Source organism: Benincasa hispida, chromosome 11 (genome assembly GCF_027475165.1).
Source record: "Benincasa hispida cultivar pf3 chromosome 11, pf3_genome.v1.1, whole genome shotgun sequence".
In the NCBI taxonomy this organism is placed as follows: domain Eukaryota; kingdom Viridiplantae; phylum Streptophyta; class Magnoliopsida; order Cucurbitales; family Cucurbitaceae; genus Benincasa; species Benincasa hispida.
The window spans coordinates 4,960,890-4,981,590 of NC_143488.1; the positions used below are offsets into that span (position 1 = coordinate 4,960,890).

General features: G+C 36.5%; 1 protein-coding gene across 4 annotated transcripts; it reads left to right on the forward strand.

Moving 5' to 3' along the window:
• The first annotated feature begins 10,077 nt into the window (after nucleotides 1–10,077).
• OWL1 (DNAJ heat shock N-terminal domain-containing protein) lies at nucleotides 10,078–19,854 on the forward strand. 4 transcript variants are annotated; one of them, XR_016524568.1, is made up of 15 exons: nucleotides 10,149–10,438; nucleotides 11,151–11,437; nucleotides 11,818–12,015; nucleotides 12,127–12,241; nucleotides 12,420–12,506; nucleotides 12,830–12,918; nucleotides 13,481–13,565; nucleotides 13,680–13,721; nucleotides 13,852–13,905; nucleotides 15,278–15,358; nucleotides 15,710–15,787; nucleotides 16,265–16,504; nucleotides 16,995–17,102; nucleotides 17,204–17,325; nucleotides 19,570–19,854. XR_016524568.1 is itself a non-coding variant. In XM_090307199.1 (14 exons), exons 1-14 carry the CDS (start codon nucleotides 10,292–10,294, stop codon nucleotides 17,252–17,254), a joined length of 1,662 nt encoding a protein of 553 aa, XP_090163325.1. In that variant the 5' UTR covers nucleotides 10,149–10,291; the 3' UTR covers nucleotides 17,255–17,473. The 4 variants fall into 4 exon arrangements, 2 of the variants coding, with proteins under 2 accessions (XP_090163325.1, XP_038905974.1); XR_005485855.2 differs by lacking the exon at nucleotides 13,680–13,721 and having other exon boundaries at nucleotides 10,078–10,438; XM_090307199.1 differs by lacking the exon at nucleotides 19,570–19,854 and having other exon boundaries at nucleotides 17,204–17,473.
• Nucleotides 19,855–20,701: the final 847 nt, after the last annotated feature.

The window sequence follows — 20,701 nt, forward strand, 5'->3', positions numbered from 1 at the left end:
GGTGGCAGTCGGAGGGTGGCCAACAGAGTTGGTGGTCGGAATTTTCCAATGTGGGGGGAAGGGGGTTGCCAGAGGTTGGTCGATAGTGGTCGGAGTTGGCTAGTGACAACTGAAGGTTGGCCAACAACGGTCACCAAAGTGGTAGCTAGAGTTGGCCACTGGCGTTCGACGGTGGCTGCCAGTGTTGGTCGATAGCGTTCGCAGGAGGTGGCTGCCAGAGTTGGCCCGCAGTAGTTGATAACTGGTAGAAATACAAGTTCTTAAAGCTCAAATTATTGATACAATGGGAGAAAGCGATGGTGAATAGGCAATATATTACGATTGAATGCGTCAAACTATAAGAAAAATTGCGATCGCTAACTCTCATCGCATAAAAGCAGTTAAACAGAGTTATTCTGTGCAAGAACAAGGTGATAACGCGTTTTGAGTTGGCGATCCAAGGGTACTTCAAAGATGATCGTGTGATGACCTTACATAAAGGCGGTGGCTTAATATAATAAAACGTGATGGGACGTAAAGCCGATAGAGGTCAAATCAGAAATTTAGTTGACGACCGTTGAAGACCATACCGTTGCAAATCCATTGAACTACTGGTGAATATCAGACAGCGTAACAGGGTATGAAAATTAATGTTGCCTATCCACGCAATCATTAATGAGAAGAACTATTTTGTCTAGAAGTCTATAAATACCCAATGCCACCAAACCAGGAGGACGTCTAAGCGAAGAGAAGTGAATTCTTGAGAATAAATTAATTTTCGGAGAGGTCGAGAGACTGTCGAAAACAGCAAGGAGGAGAGACACCAAACCCTTGCAAGAGCAAGAGTTCACAACATGGGAAAGAATTGAAGTGATAAGAGTAGTGTAAACGCTAGAGGAAGCAAAACATTGCTTACCTGGCTTGATACTTACACCATTTATTGTTTTATACTTATACACTTTATTTGCAAGAATGAAAACTTGATTTCAATTTATGTTCAGTCTCTTCACACCATGCATGAGTAGCTAAATTTGTAAATGGGTTGAGAAGTACTTATCTAACATGACTTAAATTATGCACTTTATGCGATCATCTTGTCTTATGTATGCTTCATTCATCATTTGGAGTACTTGAGAGAGTAGTCTAAAGACAGAATCTAAGCTTGAGAGAGTCATATTAGATCACATAAGCAAGAGTAGAGACTTAGAAATGAGTTCTATCTGCTGCATTCCATACACATCGTATGCATCCTAGACATAGAAAATGTGTCATCGTGCATTGAGAAATGTAGTGCTTAATATTTGTGTATAGCATGATCGCATGACTTGTACAGTATCTTAAGAAATGCTAGCAAAACCTCTTCTCAACCCCTTTATCGCATATTTGTTACAACACCACCCTTTCATCGTTGTGCATTTAATTCCATTGCATTAGAAAATCAAAGTTAAATCAACATCTACTTCTTAATCACCATCACAATAAAATCAGAGAGTCTGTCACATATCTACTTAGTAATCCCTACGCTCGACCCTAGACTTACCAGGACCTTAAGAAGGCTTATACTTGGGCTTTGTTAGGAAAAATTGCATGATCATCGCATCCACACATTCTTTCATCGCATGATAAATCAACGCATCAAGTTTTTGGCACCGTTGCCGGGGATTACAGTATAGATTGCGCTAACATAAAACCTCTTTGATCTTTGTAGCTTTCGACCTTTGGAGTATTGCCATTCCTTCTATAAAGGAAGAAGCAAGTGTCGTATGATCGAAGGAAATACTCCTGAGCTTAAGTACGACTCAGAGATTGAAAGAACTTTTCGTAAAAGGTAGAGAAACAGACGTAAACGGCAAGGAAGAGTTCGTAGAATGGCTGAACAACCTGAAGAACGAGTAGGGAATGAAAACAACATGATGGAAAATCCTATCTTACTGGCAAATGATCGCAATAGACCCATCCGGGACTATGCATCACCAAATTTGTATGATTTCTCCCCAGGAATCATGAGACCGGCATTGGATGGATCAAGTTTCAAGATAAAGCCAGTAATGTTACAAATGATACAAACAGCGGGACAGTTTGGAGGACGACATGGTCAAGATTCGCATGCCCATCTACGAAGCTTCATTGAAATCAGCAACACTTTTGTGTTCCCAGATATTTCCTTAGAAGAGGTTCGACTCACGTTATTTCCATTTTAACTATGCGATAAAGCGAGAAAATGGGCATACTCTCTTGAACCAGGAGAGATAACGTCATGGGAACAAGTTGTGGAGAAATTCATGAAGAAGTATTTCCCTCCCACAAGAAATGCCAAAAGGAGGAAATTGATCACCAATTTTGAACAAGAAGATGAATTGCTCAATGATGCATGGGCGAGATTCAAGAGACTAGTACATAACTGCCCACACAACGGATTACCGGATTGCCTTAAAATGGAGATTTTTTATCATGAATTCAACTATGCATCGTAGACAGCTGCCAATGCAGCAGCAGCATGAGGTCTTTTTGATAAAACATATGATGAAGCAAAGAATATTCTTGATCGCATCTAAAAAAACGATGAAGATTGGCAAGAAAGCGATCAAAGAACGAAACCCAGAGAAGGTAATTCGAGTAATGGTGCCATCGCATCGTTACAAAACCATATGAATGCGATGATAAATTTGTTGCAAGGCATCACATTAAACAATTCAGGAGCTCGAAATGGGCAAGTTAATGCGATAGAGCAAACAAGCACCAATTGTGTCTTATGTAAAGAATTGCATTCTTTTGAGCAATGCCCACGAAATCCTCAATCAGTTTACTTTGTCAAAAATAATCTTTTTTCAAACATTTACAACCAGGGGTGGCGAAATCACCCTAATTTTTCTTGGAAGAACAACCAACAGCAAGACAGTTAGCTTGTGGCTCAGAGAGAGGGACCGCCAGGGTTTTTCTATAGATCTAATGGACAACAACGAGCTAACAGTTCTCAACCACCATCCTCATCATCCCTGGAAAACCTGTTGAAGCAATACATCGAAAAGAATGAAACAGTCCTTCAAAACCAAGCTACATCCATCCGCAATTTGGAAATTCAAATGGGAAAAATTGTGGGAGAGCTAAAGTACATACCCTAAAGGACATTGCCTAGCTCAACCGAGCTTCCATGCAATCCAAGGAATGCTGGGAAAGAACATTGCCAAGCAATCATCCTAAGGAGTGGAAAGGCGGTGATAGAAGGTAGAAAGGAGCCCCGCAAGACCGAGTCAAAGGAGCAACCTGCGATTGAGTACAAAAAGCCTCTCAGACTGAATCAAAGGAGTCCGAGACTAGGGAACCAGAAGATGCGACCACCTCTAAGTCTCAAGACAATGAAACATTGAAAGTGCAGCTACCTCAATTTCCTCAAAGACTGAAAAAGAAACATAACGATGAAGACCAGTATTAGCGCTTCTTAGAAATAGTGAAACAATTGCACATCAATATTCCATTCATAGAAACGATAGAGAAGATGCCAGTGGTACTGACACAAGAATACAACATTATAATTCCACCAAAGATGCGCGATCCAGGCAGTTTCATAATACCCTGCTCAATAGAAGGAATCTATATTGGTCAAGCATTATGCGATCTTGGGGCAAGCATAAACTTAATGCCCCTTTCAATTTTCAAAAGATTGAATGTGGGATAGCTAACACCCACAATGATGACTCTTCAACTCGTCGATAGATGCTTAGTGCACCCTGAAGGGAAATTAAAGGATGTTTTGGTAACAATAGACAGATTCATTATACCTGCAGACTTCATTATCTTAGATTATGAGGCGGATAAAGATGTTCTAATCATATTGGGACGACCATTCTTGTCTACTGGTCGTGCTTAAATAGATTTGCACAAGGGAGAAATCATAATAAGCATCATCGGAAAGAAGCTCAGGTTCAATATTATCGAGGCAACAAAGTTCCCAGATCAGGAAGGCTTATCAGATTCCAATGATGAAAAAATGTACGTTGAAAATTGGGAGTCCGAAGAAGAGAATGAAGAAAGAGAGAATGTGACAACATCCATCGAGACTTGCCATGCGATAACAGAGATGTTGAAGAATGATGAAATGCTGAATTTGGATGAAGAAAGAAAAGCACAAAAGCCCTCTTTAGAGCAACCACCTGCACTAGAACTAAAAACTCTACCAACCCACTTGAAGTACGTATTTCTCGGCCATAATGGAACCTTACCAGTCATCATATCCTTTGCGTTACCTGAAGAAAAAGAAACCCCGCTGATCAGTATTTTAAAAAAATATATTAAAGCAATCGGGTGGACGCTCGTAAACATCAAAGATATTAGCCCAACATATTGCATGCATCGAATTCGACTTGAAGAAAATCAGAAGGGCTCAGTAGAACCTCAATGTAAACTGAACCCTGCGATGAACGAGGTTGTCAAAAAAGAAATCATCATGGTTAGATGCCAGCATTATCTACCCTATCGCAAATAGCACGTGGGTCAACCCCGTGCAATGTATTCCTAAAAAGGGTGGGATGACAGTGGTTTCTAATGCAAACAATGAATTGATCCCCATGAGGACCGTCACGGGTTGGCGGATTTGTATGGACTATAGGAAACTCAACGCGACGATAAAAAAAGATCATTTCTCCTACCTTTCATTGATAAAATGCTCGATAGATTAGCAATGAATGATTATTTTTGCTTTCTTGATAGGTACGTAGGCTATAACCAAATTATGATCGCACCAGAGGATTAAGAAAAGACCACGTTCACATGTCCATATGGAACATTCGCCTTTCGTCGCATGCCTTTTGGATTATGCAATGCACCCAGTACGTTTCAAAGGTGTATGACGACGATCTTCTCTGAGTACCTTGAAGACTCGGTTGAAATCTTTATGAATGACTTCTCAGTCTATGGACAAACATATGAAATCTGTCTGCAAAACCTGGATAAAATACTGAAAAAATGTGAGGAAACTAATCTGGTGTTGAACTAGGAAAAATGCCATTTTATGGTCAAGGAAGGAATTGTGTTAGGGCACAAGGTTTCAAGGAATGAGTTAGAGGTGGACAAAGCAAAGATTGAAGCTATAGAAAAACTTCCACCTCCAGCGAATGTAAAAGTTTTGAGGAGTTTCCTAGGACATGCAGGGTTTTACAGAAGGTTTGTGAAGGACTTTTTCAAAATCGCTCGACCTTTGAATGCATTGTTGGAAGCTAATAGACCCTTTGATTTCGATTCACACTGCCTCATTGCATTCAAAACACTAAAAGACGCTTTGACTACAGCGCCAATTTTGATCATACCTTATTAGGCAAAGCCATTCGAACTGATGTGCAATGCCAACGGATACGCGATGGGGGCAGTCTTGGCATAAAAGGTAAAGACAATGTTACACCCCATCGCTTATGCTAGCAGAACGCTGAACTCTACGTAGGCGAATTACACCACCACCGAGAAGGAACTTTTAGCGATGATTTTTGCGATTGAAAAATTTAGACCTTATTTGTTGTGGTCAAAAGTGATAGTCCACGCAGACCACTCTAAGATAAGATATCTAATGACAAAAAAGGATGCAAAGCCTAGACTAATTCGATGGGTTCTCTTACTCCAAGATTTTGATATGGAAATAATCGACCGAAAGAGAACAAAGAACAAGGTCGCTGACCATTTATCGCAATTAGAAAATCCATAAGTGGATCGCATCCAATCAGTGGTGAACGCCTCATTTCCTTATGAGCAGTTGCTTAAGATTAAAGAACTACCCTGGTATGCGGATATTGTCAACTTCTTAGTCTGTAAACAATTCCCTAGAAACTACACATCCCATCAAAAGAAAAGGCTCATACATGAATGCAAATTTTACTACTGGGATGATCCAAATCTCTACAAAAGGGGACTAGACCAGATATTGAGACTTTGTGTTCCAGAAATTGCTTTCCATCGCATATTGTTTCAATGTCATGAATCGCCCTATTGAGGGCATTTCGGTGGACAGCGCATGACATCGAAAGTTTTGCAATGTGGGTATTACTGGCCCACTCTGTTTAAAGATGCACAAGAATACTCCATGAAATGTGATAAGTGCCAACACACTGGAAGCATTTCAGAAAAAAATGCGATGCCAATGAACATCATTTTGGAGGTGGAGCTATTCGACGTCTAGGGAATAGATTTCATGGGACCATTTCCATCATCAAATGGTCATAAATACATTCTATTGGCTGTCGACTATGTTTTCAAATAGATTGAAGTTGTTTCATGCATTGCAAACGATGCGGCAACAGTCTCTAAGTTCTCTCAGAAAAACATCTTTACTCGTTTTGGCACCTCATGTGCCATAATAAGTGACGAAGGGACCCACTTTGTGAATCACATTGTTAGTAAACTATTGATCAAATATAATGTTCACCATAAGATCGCCACCGCGTATCACCCCCAAACAAATGGACAAGCAGAGGTTTCTAACAGAGAAATAAAGCCAATCTTAGAGAAGGTGGTGAACCCATCGCGGAAAGATTGGGCCATGAAACTAGATGATGCCTTGTGGGCATATCAGACTGCTTATAAGATACCCATAAGCATGTCACCATATGCGTTGGTGTTTGGACATGCTTATGGGTGTCTGGAAAGGCTTGTCATCTACCGTTGGAACTGGAATATAAGGCGATGTAGGCAGTTAAAAAACTTAACTTTGATCTTAAGGCTGTAGGAGAAGAGAGAAAACTTCAACTACTAGAGCTGGACGAGTGGAGATTACAAGCGTATGAAAATTCCAAAATTTACAAAGAACGCAACAAGTGATGGCATGATAAGCGTCTTTGCGAGAAAAATCTCAAGGCAGGTCAAAGAGTATTGTTGTTCAACTCTAGGTTGCGTCTCTTTCCTGGAAAATTGAAGTGCGTTGCTCCGGGCCTTCCATAATGAAGGAAGTATTCCCGCATGGAGCGGTGGAATTGACCAACGAAGATGGGACCAACGCATTTAAAGTGAATGAACAAAGAGTAAAGTTGTATCATGGAGGGGATATCCAACGCGAGAAAACCTCCATTGACTTGGATAAGCCAGAATAAAGAAGAAACACTTAGTCCCTACGATGATAAGCGACATACATTCATCAAGGACGAAGTATATCGTTTTGTATATCCTTTTTGTTTTTCTTTCAATTATCTATTTTACTTTCTGCATAATTTCTACTTTTTATGATTGTCAACTCTTTTCTTCGTACTATCTTTCAAAAGCTCAACCGATCGCGTGTTTTAAGCTCATCGCATCACTTCGTCGTACTTGTTTATTACGATCAAAATGATGCGGGCGAAATTTGGGGGTTGTGTCCCTCTTTGCCTCATCTTATTTCAATTCTTGTACTTCTCAGTTTCAATTTAATATTGCTGAATTCTACTATCGCATTCTCTCTCGTTTAGCTCAATTCTGAATTTTTGATTGCTTTATTTGGTTGCTGCATACCCATTACGACTTCAATGATGAAATATATGCCTCTTTTCTTATTGCATGAACTAGTGTCAGATTAATTTCAGGACATTCGATTCACAAAGCATTTCTAGTTGGCCTCCCAACTTTACTTCAAAACTATTTTTCCAAAAATTTCTGAGTCCATCGCATGAATTATTTCATTTTCAGCAACGAGGACATTGCTGCGTTTTAAATTTGGGGGGAGGGGGTGTTATTTTCAGCCTTGATAGAGTTTCAATATATATAATAATAATAATAATAATAATAATAATAATAATAATAATAATATAACGTTGAGATCGGATTCTGCTTGTAGTTGGATGTCCGCATGACACCCATGGGGGCAAGCCAAAACGAAGGTGGGAATCGTGATCAACGCAGAAGCTAAGTGATCGCAACTCCGCTGTCAAATAAAAATATGAGCATGAGTTTTGACTGAAAAGAGCACCTCACTCGTAGTTAGATATTCACATGACACCCGTGGGGGCAAGCCAAAACGAAGGTTGGACACTCGAATCAGTGCAAGATCACAAAACTAATAACTAAATCATGCGAAGGCCAAAACCATTTGAACACCCCGGTTTGATAAAATTTGAAATAAATCATACGATGTCCTGGGAAATGAGTAAAGATTTTTTAAAAGATTAAGTTCGCGGTCCCTAAAGGTTAGAAATATTTTAGGAAGATATTGGGATAGAAATTAATAATGATAACGATTTAACGGTTTGAATAAGGCATCATGAGAAGCCTAGGTAGGGTAAAGGCGATTGGAAATTTGAGAAATCTTTAGCTTATGCTTGAGGGCAAGCATTATTTTAAATTTGGGGGTGTGATAACGGGTAGAAATACAAGTTGTTAAAGCTCAAATTATTAAAACAATGGGAGAAAGCGATGGTGAATAGGCAATATTACGATTGAATGCGCCAAACTAAAAGAAAAATTGTGATCGCTAACTCTCATTGCATAAAAGCAGTTAAACGGAGTTATTCTGTATAGGAACAAGGCGATAACACGTTTTGAGTTGGCGATCCATGGGTGCTTCAAAGATGATCACGTGATGACCTTACATAAAGGCGGTGGCCTAATGTAATAAAACGTGATGGGACGTAAAGCCGATTACGGTCAAACGTGATGGGACGACCATTGAAGACCATACCGTTGCAAATCCATTGAACTTCTGGTGACTATCAAACAACGCAACAGGGTATGGAAATTAATGTTGTCCATCCACACAATCATTAGTGAGAATAACTGTTTTGTATGAAAGTCTATAAATACCGAATGCTATCAAACCAGGAGGACGATTAAGCGAAGGGAAGGGAATTCTTGAGAAGAAATTAATTTTCGGAGAGATCGAGAGACTTCTGAAAACAGTACGGAGGAGAAACACCAAACCCTTGCGAGAGCAATAGTTTACAACTTGGGAAAGAACTGAAGTGATGAAAGTAATGTAAACGCCAGAGGAAGCAAGATATTGCCTACTTGGCTTGATACTTACACCATTTATTGTTTTGTACTTAAACACTTTATTTGCAATAATGGAAACTTCATTTCAATTTATGTTCAGTCTCTTCACACCATACGTGAGTAGCTAAATGTGAATGGGTTGAGAAGTACTTAGCTAGCTTGACTTGAGCTATGCACTTTATGCGATCATCTTGTCTTATGTATGCTTCATTCATCATTTGGAGTACTTGAGAGAGTAGTCTAAAGACAGAATCTAAGCTTGAGAGAGTCATATTAGATCACATAAGCAAGAGTAGAGACTTAGAAATGAGTTCTATCTGCTGCATTCCATACACATCGCATGCATCCTAGACATAGGAAATGTGTCATCGTGCATTGAGAAATGTAGTGCTTAATATTTGTGTATAGCATGATCGCATGACTTGTACAATATCTTAAGAAATGCTAGCAAAACCTCTTCTCAACCCCTTTATCGCATATTTGTTACAACACCACCCTTTCATCGTTGTGCATTTAATTCCATTGCATTAGAAAATCAAAGTTAAATCAACATCTACTTCTTAATCACCATCCCAATAAAATCAGAGAGTCTGTCACATATCTACTTAGTAATCCCCTACGCGACCCTAGACTTACCAGGACCCTAAGAAGGCTTATACTTGGGCTTTGTTAGGAAAACTTGCATGATCATCGCATCCACACATCCTTTCATCGCATGATAAATCAACTTATCAGTAGTTTCTGGAAGGTGGTCACCGGAGTTGACCGACGACGATCATTGGAGGGAGGTGGGCAGAGTTGGTCGCAGTGGTCACCGAACGTGGTGTTGGCTGACGTACTTCTTAGATTAAATTATTAAAAAAAAAAAAAAAGAGGGTAACCCATGGGTTTAAACTGTAAATAATATTCAAACACATGGGAAAATGATGTAGGAAGCCAAAACTTTCTAAATCCATGTCCCGGTTTGAGCTTAAGATGTCTAATCCATTCAATCCCAACCCTTGAAACAAACACCTCCAAGGTGTATGAACTAAAATTTATATTAAAAAGATTTAAACCAAACATCAATCTTACAACAAAAATAAATATTTAAAAATAAATTAAAATTAAGCTAAAATCATGCTAATTTAACTAAAACATGCATCACTCAATTCACATACTAATGTATTAATAATCATCAATTGAAAAAATGGGTTAAAAATGATTTTCAAATAAGTATTGGGAAATGTTAACAACACGAGCGGGTAACGTTACTAAGCTGACAGCTTCTCTGCCCGCGGCTCGGCAAAGGCCCCCTAAAACCCACAGAACAAACACACAGTTCTTCCATAGTTGCTCTCTGCTAAACCTCTGGCCGTTGCTTCAAACCCTAAAAATGGAGGAAGAAGAAAAAGCTGGGCCTCCCAATAAGGATTTGTATGCTCTGCTCCACATTTCACCCGAAGCCTCCGACGAAGAAATCCGAAAAGCTTACCGCCAATGGGCTCAAGTCTATCACCCTGATAAATATCAATCTCCTCATGTATTTCCCAATTAACAATCACAATTCTCTTATCGTTAATCGATTCTCTGTTATTTGGATTTCAATTTTGTTTTTTTCCAGTGTTTTAAGTTAAGTTTGTCGTAGTGATGTTTTTGTGTTATTTGCTCTCGTATTGAACTTATTTGCGATCAGGGGTAGTTGGGCGAGCACTATTCTGGCTGACTTTTTGTTCAATAGCAAAGTGGAATGTGTTTGATTTAATTGAATGGGATTGTTTTTGGCTTTTTGATACGTTTGATTTCAGTTCTTGAGTGGGTTTAGCCATCTTAGTCTTTTTGAAAGAACTTTTATTGTGTAATCTCACATTTGTAGGTTATGCCTTACTTTTACTGGAACCATCAAGGTAGCAGAGTTATTTGATCAGTAATTTTGTGAATAATTTTTTCTTCTTAAATTTCGAGTAGGTAGTGTGCCTAATTTCAACATGGAATACCCTAGGAATCGTATTTAATTTAATCATTATATAAGTTCTGTTAGTGTTTTCAGAAACTTTAGAAGAAGAAGAAACCCGCAGAAACATATTTTTATTTTATTGAAGTATTATTGTACAGTTACTGGGATATATGGAGTAAAGGTGGCTCCTAAATCTGTCATCTGGTTGAAATTTTTAGTATCTATCATCTGGTTTAGATTCCGTAGTTACGATCCTTGCAAGTCTTTTTCATTGTTTTTTTTGTGTTTGGTTCTTTAGATGAAAGATATTGCTACAGAGAACTTTCAGCGAATCTGCGAAGCATACGAAATCTTAACCGATGAGAACAAAAGACAGATATATGACATCTATGGCATGGAAGGATTGACTTCTGGTCTGGAACTAGGTCCAAAGTTGAATAAAGCAGATGAGATAAAGGAAGAGCTTGAAAGGTTACGGAAAAGGAAGGAACAAGAGAAAATTTCAGCACATTTCAGGCCTTCTGGTACCATACTGGCTAATATGTCTTTGCCACATTTTTGGGAGGGCGATGGCATCATGAGAGGGTAATGAAATCTTTCAATTATTTTCCCCCACGGCCATTTCAGTTAAGCAAATCATTATAACGTTGTGTTAGCTGTTAGGTACAACATCACATCATTTTACCAGCATGCCATAAATAGTTTGACATAGTCTCTGTGTCACCTTTATGTTTCTTTTTTGAATTTCATAAATTTAAATAGTTAAACCTATATTGCTGGTACTAATGATCTTGAACTTTCCGGTTCAACTTTTGATTAATGAAGTTTTTTCTTTGAACAAGACACCGGATTTTTTCTGCTATTCTGTTATCCAGTATATATTAACGTATCTATATATGAAGTTTGTCCAGTCTTTTGCTATTTTGTTATCCATCTACTCATTTATTTATGCACCAAAATTTTAGAATGGCCATGACAAGTGAAGTTCAGTCTCAAATTTCAAAAAGTAATACCGTTGGAGTAGGAGGAAATTTGGCAGTTACTGGGAATGTCGGTGGTGGGGCTGCTTCTGCATTGTTTCGTCATCAATTTTCTTCAGTTTCATCTGTAGAATTTATGGCTTCAACTGGTTTAAGATCACTTATTGGGATGCAAGCATCTCGGTGAGATATTGCTTCTCCTGAATCTTTGATGCCTCAAGGAAATGTACATGCTGACTTGCTCTAACCCCACACCTACTTCTCTCTTTCGTTCTCTCTCTTTTATTCATTCAGTCATCTTACATTGCACTCAACGGCAACAATGGGTATTTCGATGTCATTGAAAGATGGATCATTGAACCTGTCCAATTCTTGGACTCGCCAACTTTCTGAAACAGCGAATGGAAATGTATGCTTTTTTGTTGCCCCCATTTAAATTATGTTCTATACTCTTGTTAGCAGATTGTTAATATGTGCTAAAATGGTACCTGAAGGCATAACGTTAGCTTATCATCTAGACTTATAGTTTCTTATCACTGGATCTGCTCCTTGCATTGCTTCCTGATTACTACCTTCTCTTTTTCTAGATACAACTTATTTTAGGCCCGGAGTCTTCTGTTGCAGTTGGATGGCAGAAGAAAGAAGAGAAAAGGTCTGTTGCAGGAGAGGTGAAGGTATTTCTCTTTCTGTTGCTGGTCATTAGTTATTTTCAAAGAAAAACATTCAAGGCATTGGAATTTAGAATCTAGAATATAAGATGAGTTTTTTTGATTATGTCATAATGAATCGTAGACATCACAAAATTGGCATTTCTAACGTTCCAATTCCCTGTGCCTGTCAAATCTTCCTTGGTTTTGATCATGGCCTTGTACAAGTTGCTAAATTCATCTGATCTATCAATAGTATAATTACCTCTCTTTTTTCCTTTAGGACTTCATAATTCATGCCTCTTTGACGGGGGTTTTTCCTTACCACTATTCATATGTTGTGCTTGCAGTTTAGCACAAGTTCTTTTGGGGCATCTGCTCATTATACTCATCGCTTCTCTTCAAAGTCTCATGGCCGAATTGCCGGGAGAGTAGGAAGGTAGTTGCTTGGAGGATTGTGGTCAATTTTTCCGTTGTTACATCTTTCCTGATGTTGTCTATCTTCTTTCCCTTCAAGTTTGTTTTGTTTTATTTTGTTTCTTCCCTTCCCTCCTTCAAGTTGTTAATAATGTAGTAAGTGTTACAGTATTCATGGGCACAACTTTAACAGGAGAACTGAAATTTTATGGAAAATGCTAACTTAGTTGGTCGTTAGAAAATTCGATAGGAAAGAATAGAGGAACTTTTCTTGGCAACTCTACTAATCTTAAAGAGAATGTTATTTATTTTTTGGGCTTATTTAAATGCATAATTTTGAGATGGTTTTTTTCCCCTCTGCATAGGGTTTTGTAATTACTTCCGTTCTTGATTTATGCCATTGGAATTGTTTTGTAAGCTCTGTAACCATTTGCTCGTTTTTTCTCTTTATTTTGTCTATGAGATGCGTGATATGGGATAATGCCCCAATTAGAAATACCTGTGTTTATGCTTCACATTAGCCTTTAGCTCGGGGAGTGCCTCTTGGCATTTTATTTTCCTGACTTTAGTTGTTAATACTGCAGCACCATGCTTGAGCTTGAACTTGGTGGTGGGAGGAAATTATCGAAATTCAGCACTGTTCGGATGTTGTATTCAATTGGGATTCAGGTAGTCGGAGTTTCATGTGTGGAAAAATAAATTGATTGCTGTGCACAGATTCTTGTGCGTGCATGCCTATTTGCTAATGAGTACTGAAGAATTATTTAATCTTCTGGATGACAGATTGGGCTTCAAATGATTTGTGAATGCTCTTTTTTTTTAAATGTAATTGTATTCTATTCCTTTGAGGATTTATTCTCTGATCTGGTTTCCATAAACCGGAAACATGTTTTCCCTTTTGGTTTTACTTGCTTCATTGTTTGTTTGTATTTTCATCTTTTTATTTCTTTTCCAGGGCATCTTTTGGAAATTTGAGTTGCATCGTGGAGGTCAAAAATTGATCATTCCAGTAAGTTTGATCCCAATTTCCTCCTCTCTTAATCTCTAGATGCTTGAAGCTTGAGTTTGTGTTCCAACTTTCTTTATCCATTTTCTTTAACAGCATCGTGGAACAAATAATAAAACTTCTTTACTAGTTAATTGTTTACTTATGATGGATGAACTATAAACTTGGTTTTCATATGAGTAAAATGGACCACTTTGAAGGACCTAGTAGAGCTTTCCTTTGGAGCCTTTGGTTGGGAAGAAGCAACAGGATGTTGAACAACAAATTTCTCTCTGTTGGATGGTTTAATAGAAACTATTTCTGTAAAGGCTCTTAGCTGGTATGCATGTTTCTTTAGCCCCTTTTCAAAGATTGTAGTTTAAATGACCTTTTGTTGAATTGGAAGACCTTTTTGTAACCACCCCAGCTTCCTTGGGTCTCGGGGTTTCACCCAGTTTGTATATTTAATCACATCAATGAAATATTTATTTCTTATAAAATAAAGACGACTTGAAGGACCTACAAGGGAGATAATAGTGACTCAAATCTGATATTATAGTCCTAGACTGATAAGTTGTTAACTTTGCAGCCAAAATTATCGTGCTCTGTCCCTGCCTTGGTGTATGCTTGTGCACGTTCACACAAATATTTACGATTCATTGTCTTAGGGAAGGCTTATGTTAGGCATTGCTTGTGAGACAAGTTGAATAAGGTGCTTTTGGTTGGTAATCCAAAACATGAATTTGAGGACAATGGATTTAATAGAAAAAATGGAGTTGTAATGCATGATTTTTCTGTTTTAAAGTAATTGTTTGGTAGCAAATTTATATATACTTATAAATTCTAGTTTAGATAAATTGTACTTTCTGGATTGTGGAATCTGAACAATTAAAAATTATTTTAAAAAATAAACTCACCTTATTGAAATTCACCGAATACATTTGACTCGTGAATCTGAAAAGTTAGAAATTGAATAAGAAACCAAACAGGTCCTTGAGCACATTCCTATTGACAAGTAGACATCTGAACCACAAACTTGGCAGCCTTTTCGACTACATCATGTCAATTATGGACATTCAACTGTAATATGTAATGATGAATCGATGATTAGGAGATTTTGAAATTCTAAATGAAATTGCAAAGTTTGAATTTTGTAGGTGTATGGTTTTGGCCTTAGAGACTGTTTATTTACCTTTTTTTATAAGTTGAAAAAGTAGTAGTATTCCAGTGATATAATGTCTCTTATTGGCCGTACACACACAATATAATATATATTGTGCGCTCAAACTATTAAATGGTAGACTCTCTCTCTCTCTTCCCCTGGTTGTTGTTTCAATTTTATCTTCTCTTTAGTTTATTACGTCTTATTCCTTTTTTGATTTGCTATTTTGTGCAGATTCTGATTTCCAGGCATTTGAACCCTGTGTTTGCAGCTGGAGCATTCATTTTCCCCACTTCGGCATACTTTTTGCTCAAGGTTTTCTACTATTGAACATTCGATCAATCTCTCAATTATCTATTAGTGAATTGGTTGTTATTTGTGCCATGTTGGAATTAGGAAAAAGGAGCAACATCAGGGGCAACATTAAAAATATTGAACGATAGTTATTCAAATGCCTTTTAACTATTAGTAATTGCTGCCTTGCTGGTAGGCTTTAGTTTTTTCTGTTTGTTCCCTGACTAAGTAATTTTTTCATTTTATCTCGAGATTTGTACAAGGAAGTAAGTGAAGGTGAAGACCATTGTAGTAGATTGACTCCTTTTCTACAAAGTAATGGTCCTTTGACGTGGCTCTTAACTTCTTAAATCCTCTGTGCTTTGACTGCAGAAATTTTTGGTAAAACCTTATTACCAGAGAAGGGAAAAACAAAAGGCTTTAGAGAACATGCAAAAAACTTCTGCTCAGGTATTGATTTCTTGTACAATTTATGGAGATTTTGGATAAATGTAGCCCATACAATCTGCTTTGTTTTTGTCTCTGTAAGATTGCATAAATTGATATATATACTTTTCTGTGCTTAAATGAAAAGGATGAATTTAAGAGATTTACCCCTGTTGGTTGCCTACATGAAACTATAAATATTACTATTATCATTATTGTTACCATTATTTGCTTTTAGATGAGTGTAGTTGAAGATGTTGATAGGCTTGCTTCTTGGACGTTGAAATGTTGATTTCTGCTGTTCTAGATCCTTTTGGGCAACTTTGCCACAGTATTACAGAGTTATCCCCTCCCCCTTCTCTTATTTCCTCTGAATCACATAGCCTTTTTGGAAGTGCATTCTATCTCAAGTATTTAAAACTTTTTATTGGCGACATCTGTATTTCAATTTTTTGATGCTAGAATCGTTGAAGGTTTAACATGAGTTGTGTCTAAATGTAGGTACAAGAAGCAAGAGCTGCAGCTGCCAAAGCTCAACAGCTACTGCAAAATGTAGCCAATAGGAAAAGAAACAGACAATCTGAAATTGGTGGACTTGTTATTACTAAAGCAATTTATGGAAATCAGAAGGATTTGAAGAAAAAGGATGAATTAAACGAACCAAATGATGAGTCGTCTCTAAGCATTATAGATGTCACTTTACCGCTAAACTTTTTGGTTAATGATTCTGGGCAGCTAAAGGTATTTTCTTATTACTTCTTCATTTTCTGTGTTTTCCTGGATACAAATAATACCGGTGTCATTTGGAAAATAACATTAGCATTTACGCATCAGCTTTAGACTATTATTTATTATGAGATTGCATGAGGGCCGGTGGAAGTAAGAAACCATGCGGTCATGCCCAATGGGTTATTTGTGTCATTGTGTGCAAGGAAAATGCTAGAATGAACCTATTCCTGTGCAACAGACCCATGATCCAAACAACTTCAACTTCTTGATTTCCTATTGTTGAGTCATGTGAATTAAGTCAAATCAAAGACCAAACTGCCTGAAAACTTAAATGTCAGTGAATGCTGGAAGGGTCGATCAGTTTTTGAACTTTCTTTCAAGGGATCAAACTCATTGGCTTTAGCATGTGTTCACTAGTTAGCTCGAATATACTAACACACGTGTGTGTAGATGCACTTGGAACTCGATATTATCATCATGTCATTCTATCTATTTGATGCAGCTCCATGAAGGAGTAAAGAAGTCCGGTATCATGGGCTTTTGCGATCCATGCCCTGGAGAACCAAAACAGTTGTATGTTGAGTATACCTATGGTGGGAAGACATATGAGGTAACTATACCCACCAACATGAGTTCTCAAACGAAACATTTGTAGGTTTTATTATTTTAGTTGTTTTGGGGTTACTACTATTACAAAGTTTTTCTATGTAGGTGGTTGTGGATGATTACGAGGAGCTGCTAATACCAAGGCCATTGCAGTGAATCTAATGCCAACACTAAGAATTCGCATCACTGGTTACCTCCAGCAAATTTTCATACTTCATCTGCTTGAGGTAATTCATCTTGATTGATATAATTATCAATTAAATTGGTCACATTCATTTATGATAGTTTTGTATTTTAAAGGTTTCAAAGTAAGAATTTTTTTCCTTACATCGACAAATTTCTTCCCATGGTGAAATAAAAATCCATTTTTGTGAATGTACGAAGTATTATTTTTTATTCCATGAAATTCTGAAGGGTGATGAAATGGACTATGAATTATATTATAAGAGTGTTTCTCGAAGAACAGAATTTTGGACATGAAAACCAATTTTATGGATCACACTTGTGGAGGGTGTTAGAATACCACCAACACGAAGAACACTAAAGATAGAAATATATATTGTAATATCAATGAAGAAACTACAAAATATATCATGAGAACAAGTAAACACAATAACCACTAGCCTTTCTAGAGGGTAGACTCCCTAAATTCCTAAAAAAAAATTCCACAATATTCTTCACACCCTTCCTCTCAACCCACTCCCTCTATTTATAATAAAAGCCTAACAAACTTACTATCTAATTACTGATATGCCTCTTCTAATAACCATCTTAATATTTACTAATAATCTACTATTTCCATAACTAGGGGTCTTACAGAGGGGTATCCTTAGGACCTTGTTTCATTTCTCCACCAAATTAAATAATCTTACACTTGTTCAAGATGTTACATCTGGGTATTCTCAGACTATAGCCGAAGTAAAACAGGTCCTACATGATGTCTCCTTAACATAATGTTACAAATCAACTCCATCAAACCTTTATGTACGTGAAAGCTAAAAGCCAAAGCCAAGCTTTTACTAAGAAAAATGAAATTACAAAATGGACTTGCGAAAGGAAAGTCCAACACAAAGGAAGTCAACACAAAATTTTACTATAGATATATGTATATATTTCTGATGAATCTAATTAGGATAATTATAAAATTGTACTAAGACTCCATATTTATATTGATTTGGGTTTTCAAAATGTTTTCTTTTAGCACAATCAGCTCTTCTAGGTTGCTAACTGCTATGTTGTCGATCACTAAGAGGACTTAGATTTAGTGCAATCTAGCTTTCGAACTGCTTAAATATGTAAAAGCAACACAAAATCAGTAAGGGAACAGAAATTATAAGTCTTAGCAAATTTGCTAGAACCACCATGGAATCCTTATTCATCTAGAATAGGTGATTTAAGATTTTTAAATTGATTTCTTTCTGACAGAGATCATGCAAATATTTCAGTTGGATTAAGTTGGTTATGTTTGAGACCCGTTAAGGTTATTCCTTATATAAAAAAAGGTAGTGGGTTGAATTTTAGGCATTAAATCTTTGATATTATAGGACACCCACATTGCTCCACAAGTGTTTCTTGCAAATGGTACAAAGACAAACTCTTGCATGGTGCGAATTGAAAATATGCATCTTTCATTAGCCACGAGCTTTACTAATTGAACTTTTGGATCGATTCGAAGTTGATTCCATTCACTGATTGAATACCATTAAACCATGACTTTGGTTTCGAAACTTTTGTCTACTTTCTATTTTCTTGGTCCTTTTTAAACTCTTTGTTTGAAATGAAAGAAAATTTGAGAAATTTGTACAATGTTTTCTAATTTTTAATTGTTATTGGGATGAAGATGGTTATTATTATTGCTATTTTCTTTTATATAGATGTTCGCTAGTTATAAAAGAAAATGAAGATTTTTTAAACACACACACATATACATATATATTTATGGAATTTTATTCACAAGTTTCTAATTTCATCCAATCCAATCCTACAATTAGTAATTTCAATTGTGGCTGACTATTAATGCTTTATGATTGGGCAAAGATACGTCTAGTCATGTTGGATATTTTTCATCGCTAGAGTTTGAGCACTTGTGTACTTAAATTTAGTGATATATTTTGGAATTTTCATGGTTTCTTGGTCCAATCCATGAGGCTGAGAGAAATCAAACCATCGTTCTTGAAGAGGATAGTAATTGTATCATCTTTCAAGGAATCTTCGGATCAAGTATTTTTAGGATTACGCTTGGTCATATCAAAAATGTGTTTTGGGTTTAGTGAATGTGGAGTGAGAAATCAAACAGTCGAGATAATAAATATCTTATCTACCAAGTTATGTTTGAATTGTGTACTTTTTGACTTACGTTTCGTCGTATAAAAAAAGTAATGTTCGGTATTGAAAGTAGGTTAAAATGAACCAAATACAAAATTAGATTAGAAAAATGACTAACCACACAATGATTTTTTACCATATTTCAGCCTAATTTTGGATAATTGGAGTGAGAAACATCAACATCGTCACAATTGAGGATTGGGATAAAGCTTATGAATTATATGATGGGCTCTTCATATCTTCATTATTCACATTCTGCTGGGCTTTTTAACTGTATTCTATAGCCTTGTAAATTGTATTTTTGTCTTTTGCTTAGCCTTCTGAAAAGATAATGCTTCTTGGTTTCTTCAAGAATAATGTTGCAAATGGTTTAAACATTTCTTTGCAAATAACTTTTAAATTAGTTTTAAAACTATTTATAATTTTGAGTCCTTTTAACTTGGCCATCGAACCTCTTTAGAAACTTTCGGATTATAATGTTTTTGTTTCGATTAGACCCATTAAACTTAGGCTGACAAAAGTTAAAAGAAAATCATTGTAGGCATTGTGTGATATCCACGTTTTAAATCAAATACATAGTTTAATTGACATATAATATGTATTGGCGACTAAAAGTTTTGTGCTTCAAATCTTAGAATCTTCTATTGAACTCAAAATAATAATAATAAAATAACTATCAAATTTGTGTTCAATTTTGGAACTTTTAATTTTACAAGAACGTATAATAAGTCCATCTTTTTCAATCAGTACATTTGTGACATTATTATTATTATTATTTTAAATTCAACCATTAATTAGATATAATATTGAATTTTAAGTCTAATGGGCACCTAAACTTTCACTCTTTGAGTGAGATTGTGAATTTTTTTAAAATGGTGAAATAGGTCAATAGTTTATTAGATACGAAATTGAAAATTGAGGGATTTATTGGACATGTAGATTTTAAGTTTGGGGAGTGTAATAAATACTTTATAAAATTTGGGAATCAACGGGACACAAATTTAAATTTCTTGTCATTTAACCGGAAAAAAAATTAGGTAATTTTTCTATACTTATTTTACTTCTGGCAACTTGTAAGACATGGGAGAATTTTGTATGTTATAGAATGATTGTTCAATAATTCAACCTTTATTTGAATCTATACTAGAACAAGTATTGGTTTCAACCTATTCGAAACTACTAAAGTTTTGAGTTTTTATTATTATTAATAAGATATAGTTGACATCATCCTTGTTTTTTGGAATTTGGTGAGTTGTCAACATAAAATGAACTGTTAGA

Bases quoted from the DNA above. Each gene is read 5' to 3' on its own strand.
- OWL1 (XM_090307199.1), top strand. From the start codon at position 10,292: ATGGAGGAAGAAGAAAAAGCTGGGCCTCCCAATAAGGATTTGTATGCT. The intron at 10,439-11,150 runs GTATTTCCCAAT...TTGGTTCTTTAG, and splicing joins ATAAATATCAATCTCCTCAT to ATGAAAGATATTGCTACAGA. The intron at 15,788-16,264 runs GTATTGATTTCT...GTCTAAATGTAG, and splicing joins TGCAAAAAACTTCTGCTCAG to GTACAAGAAGCAAGAGCTGC.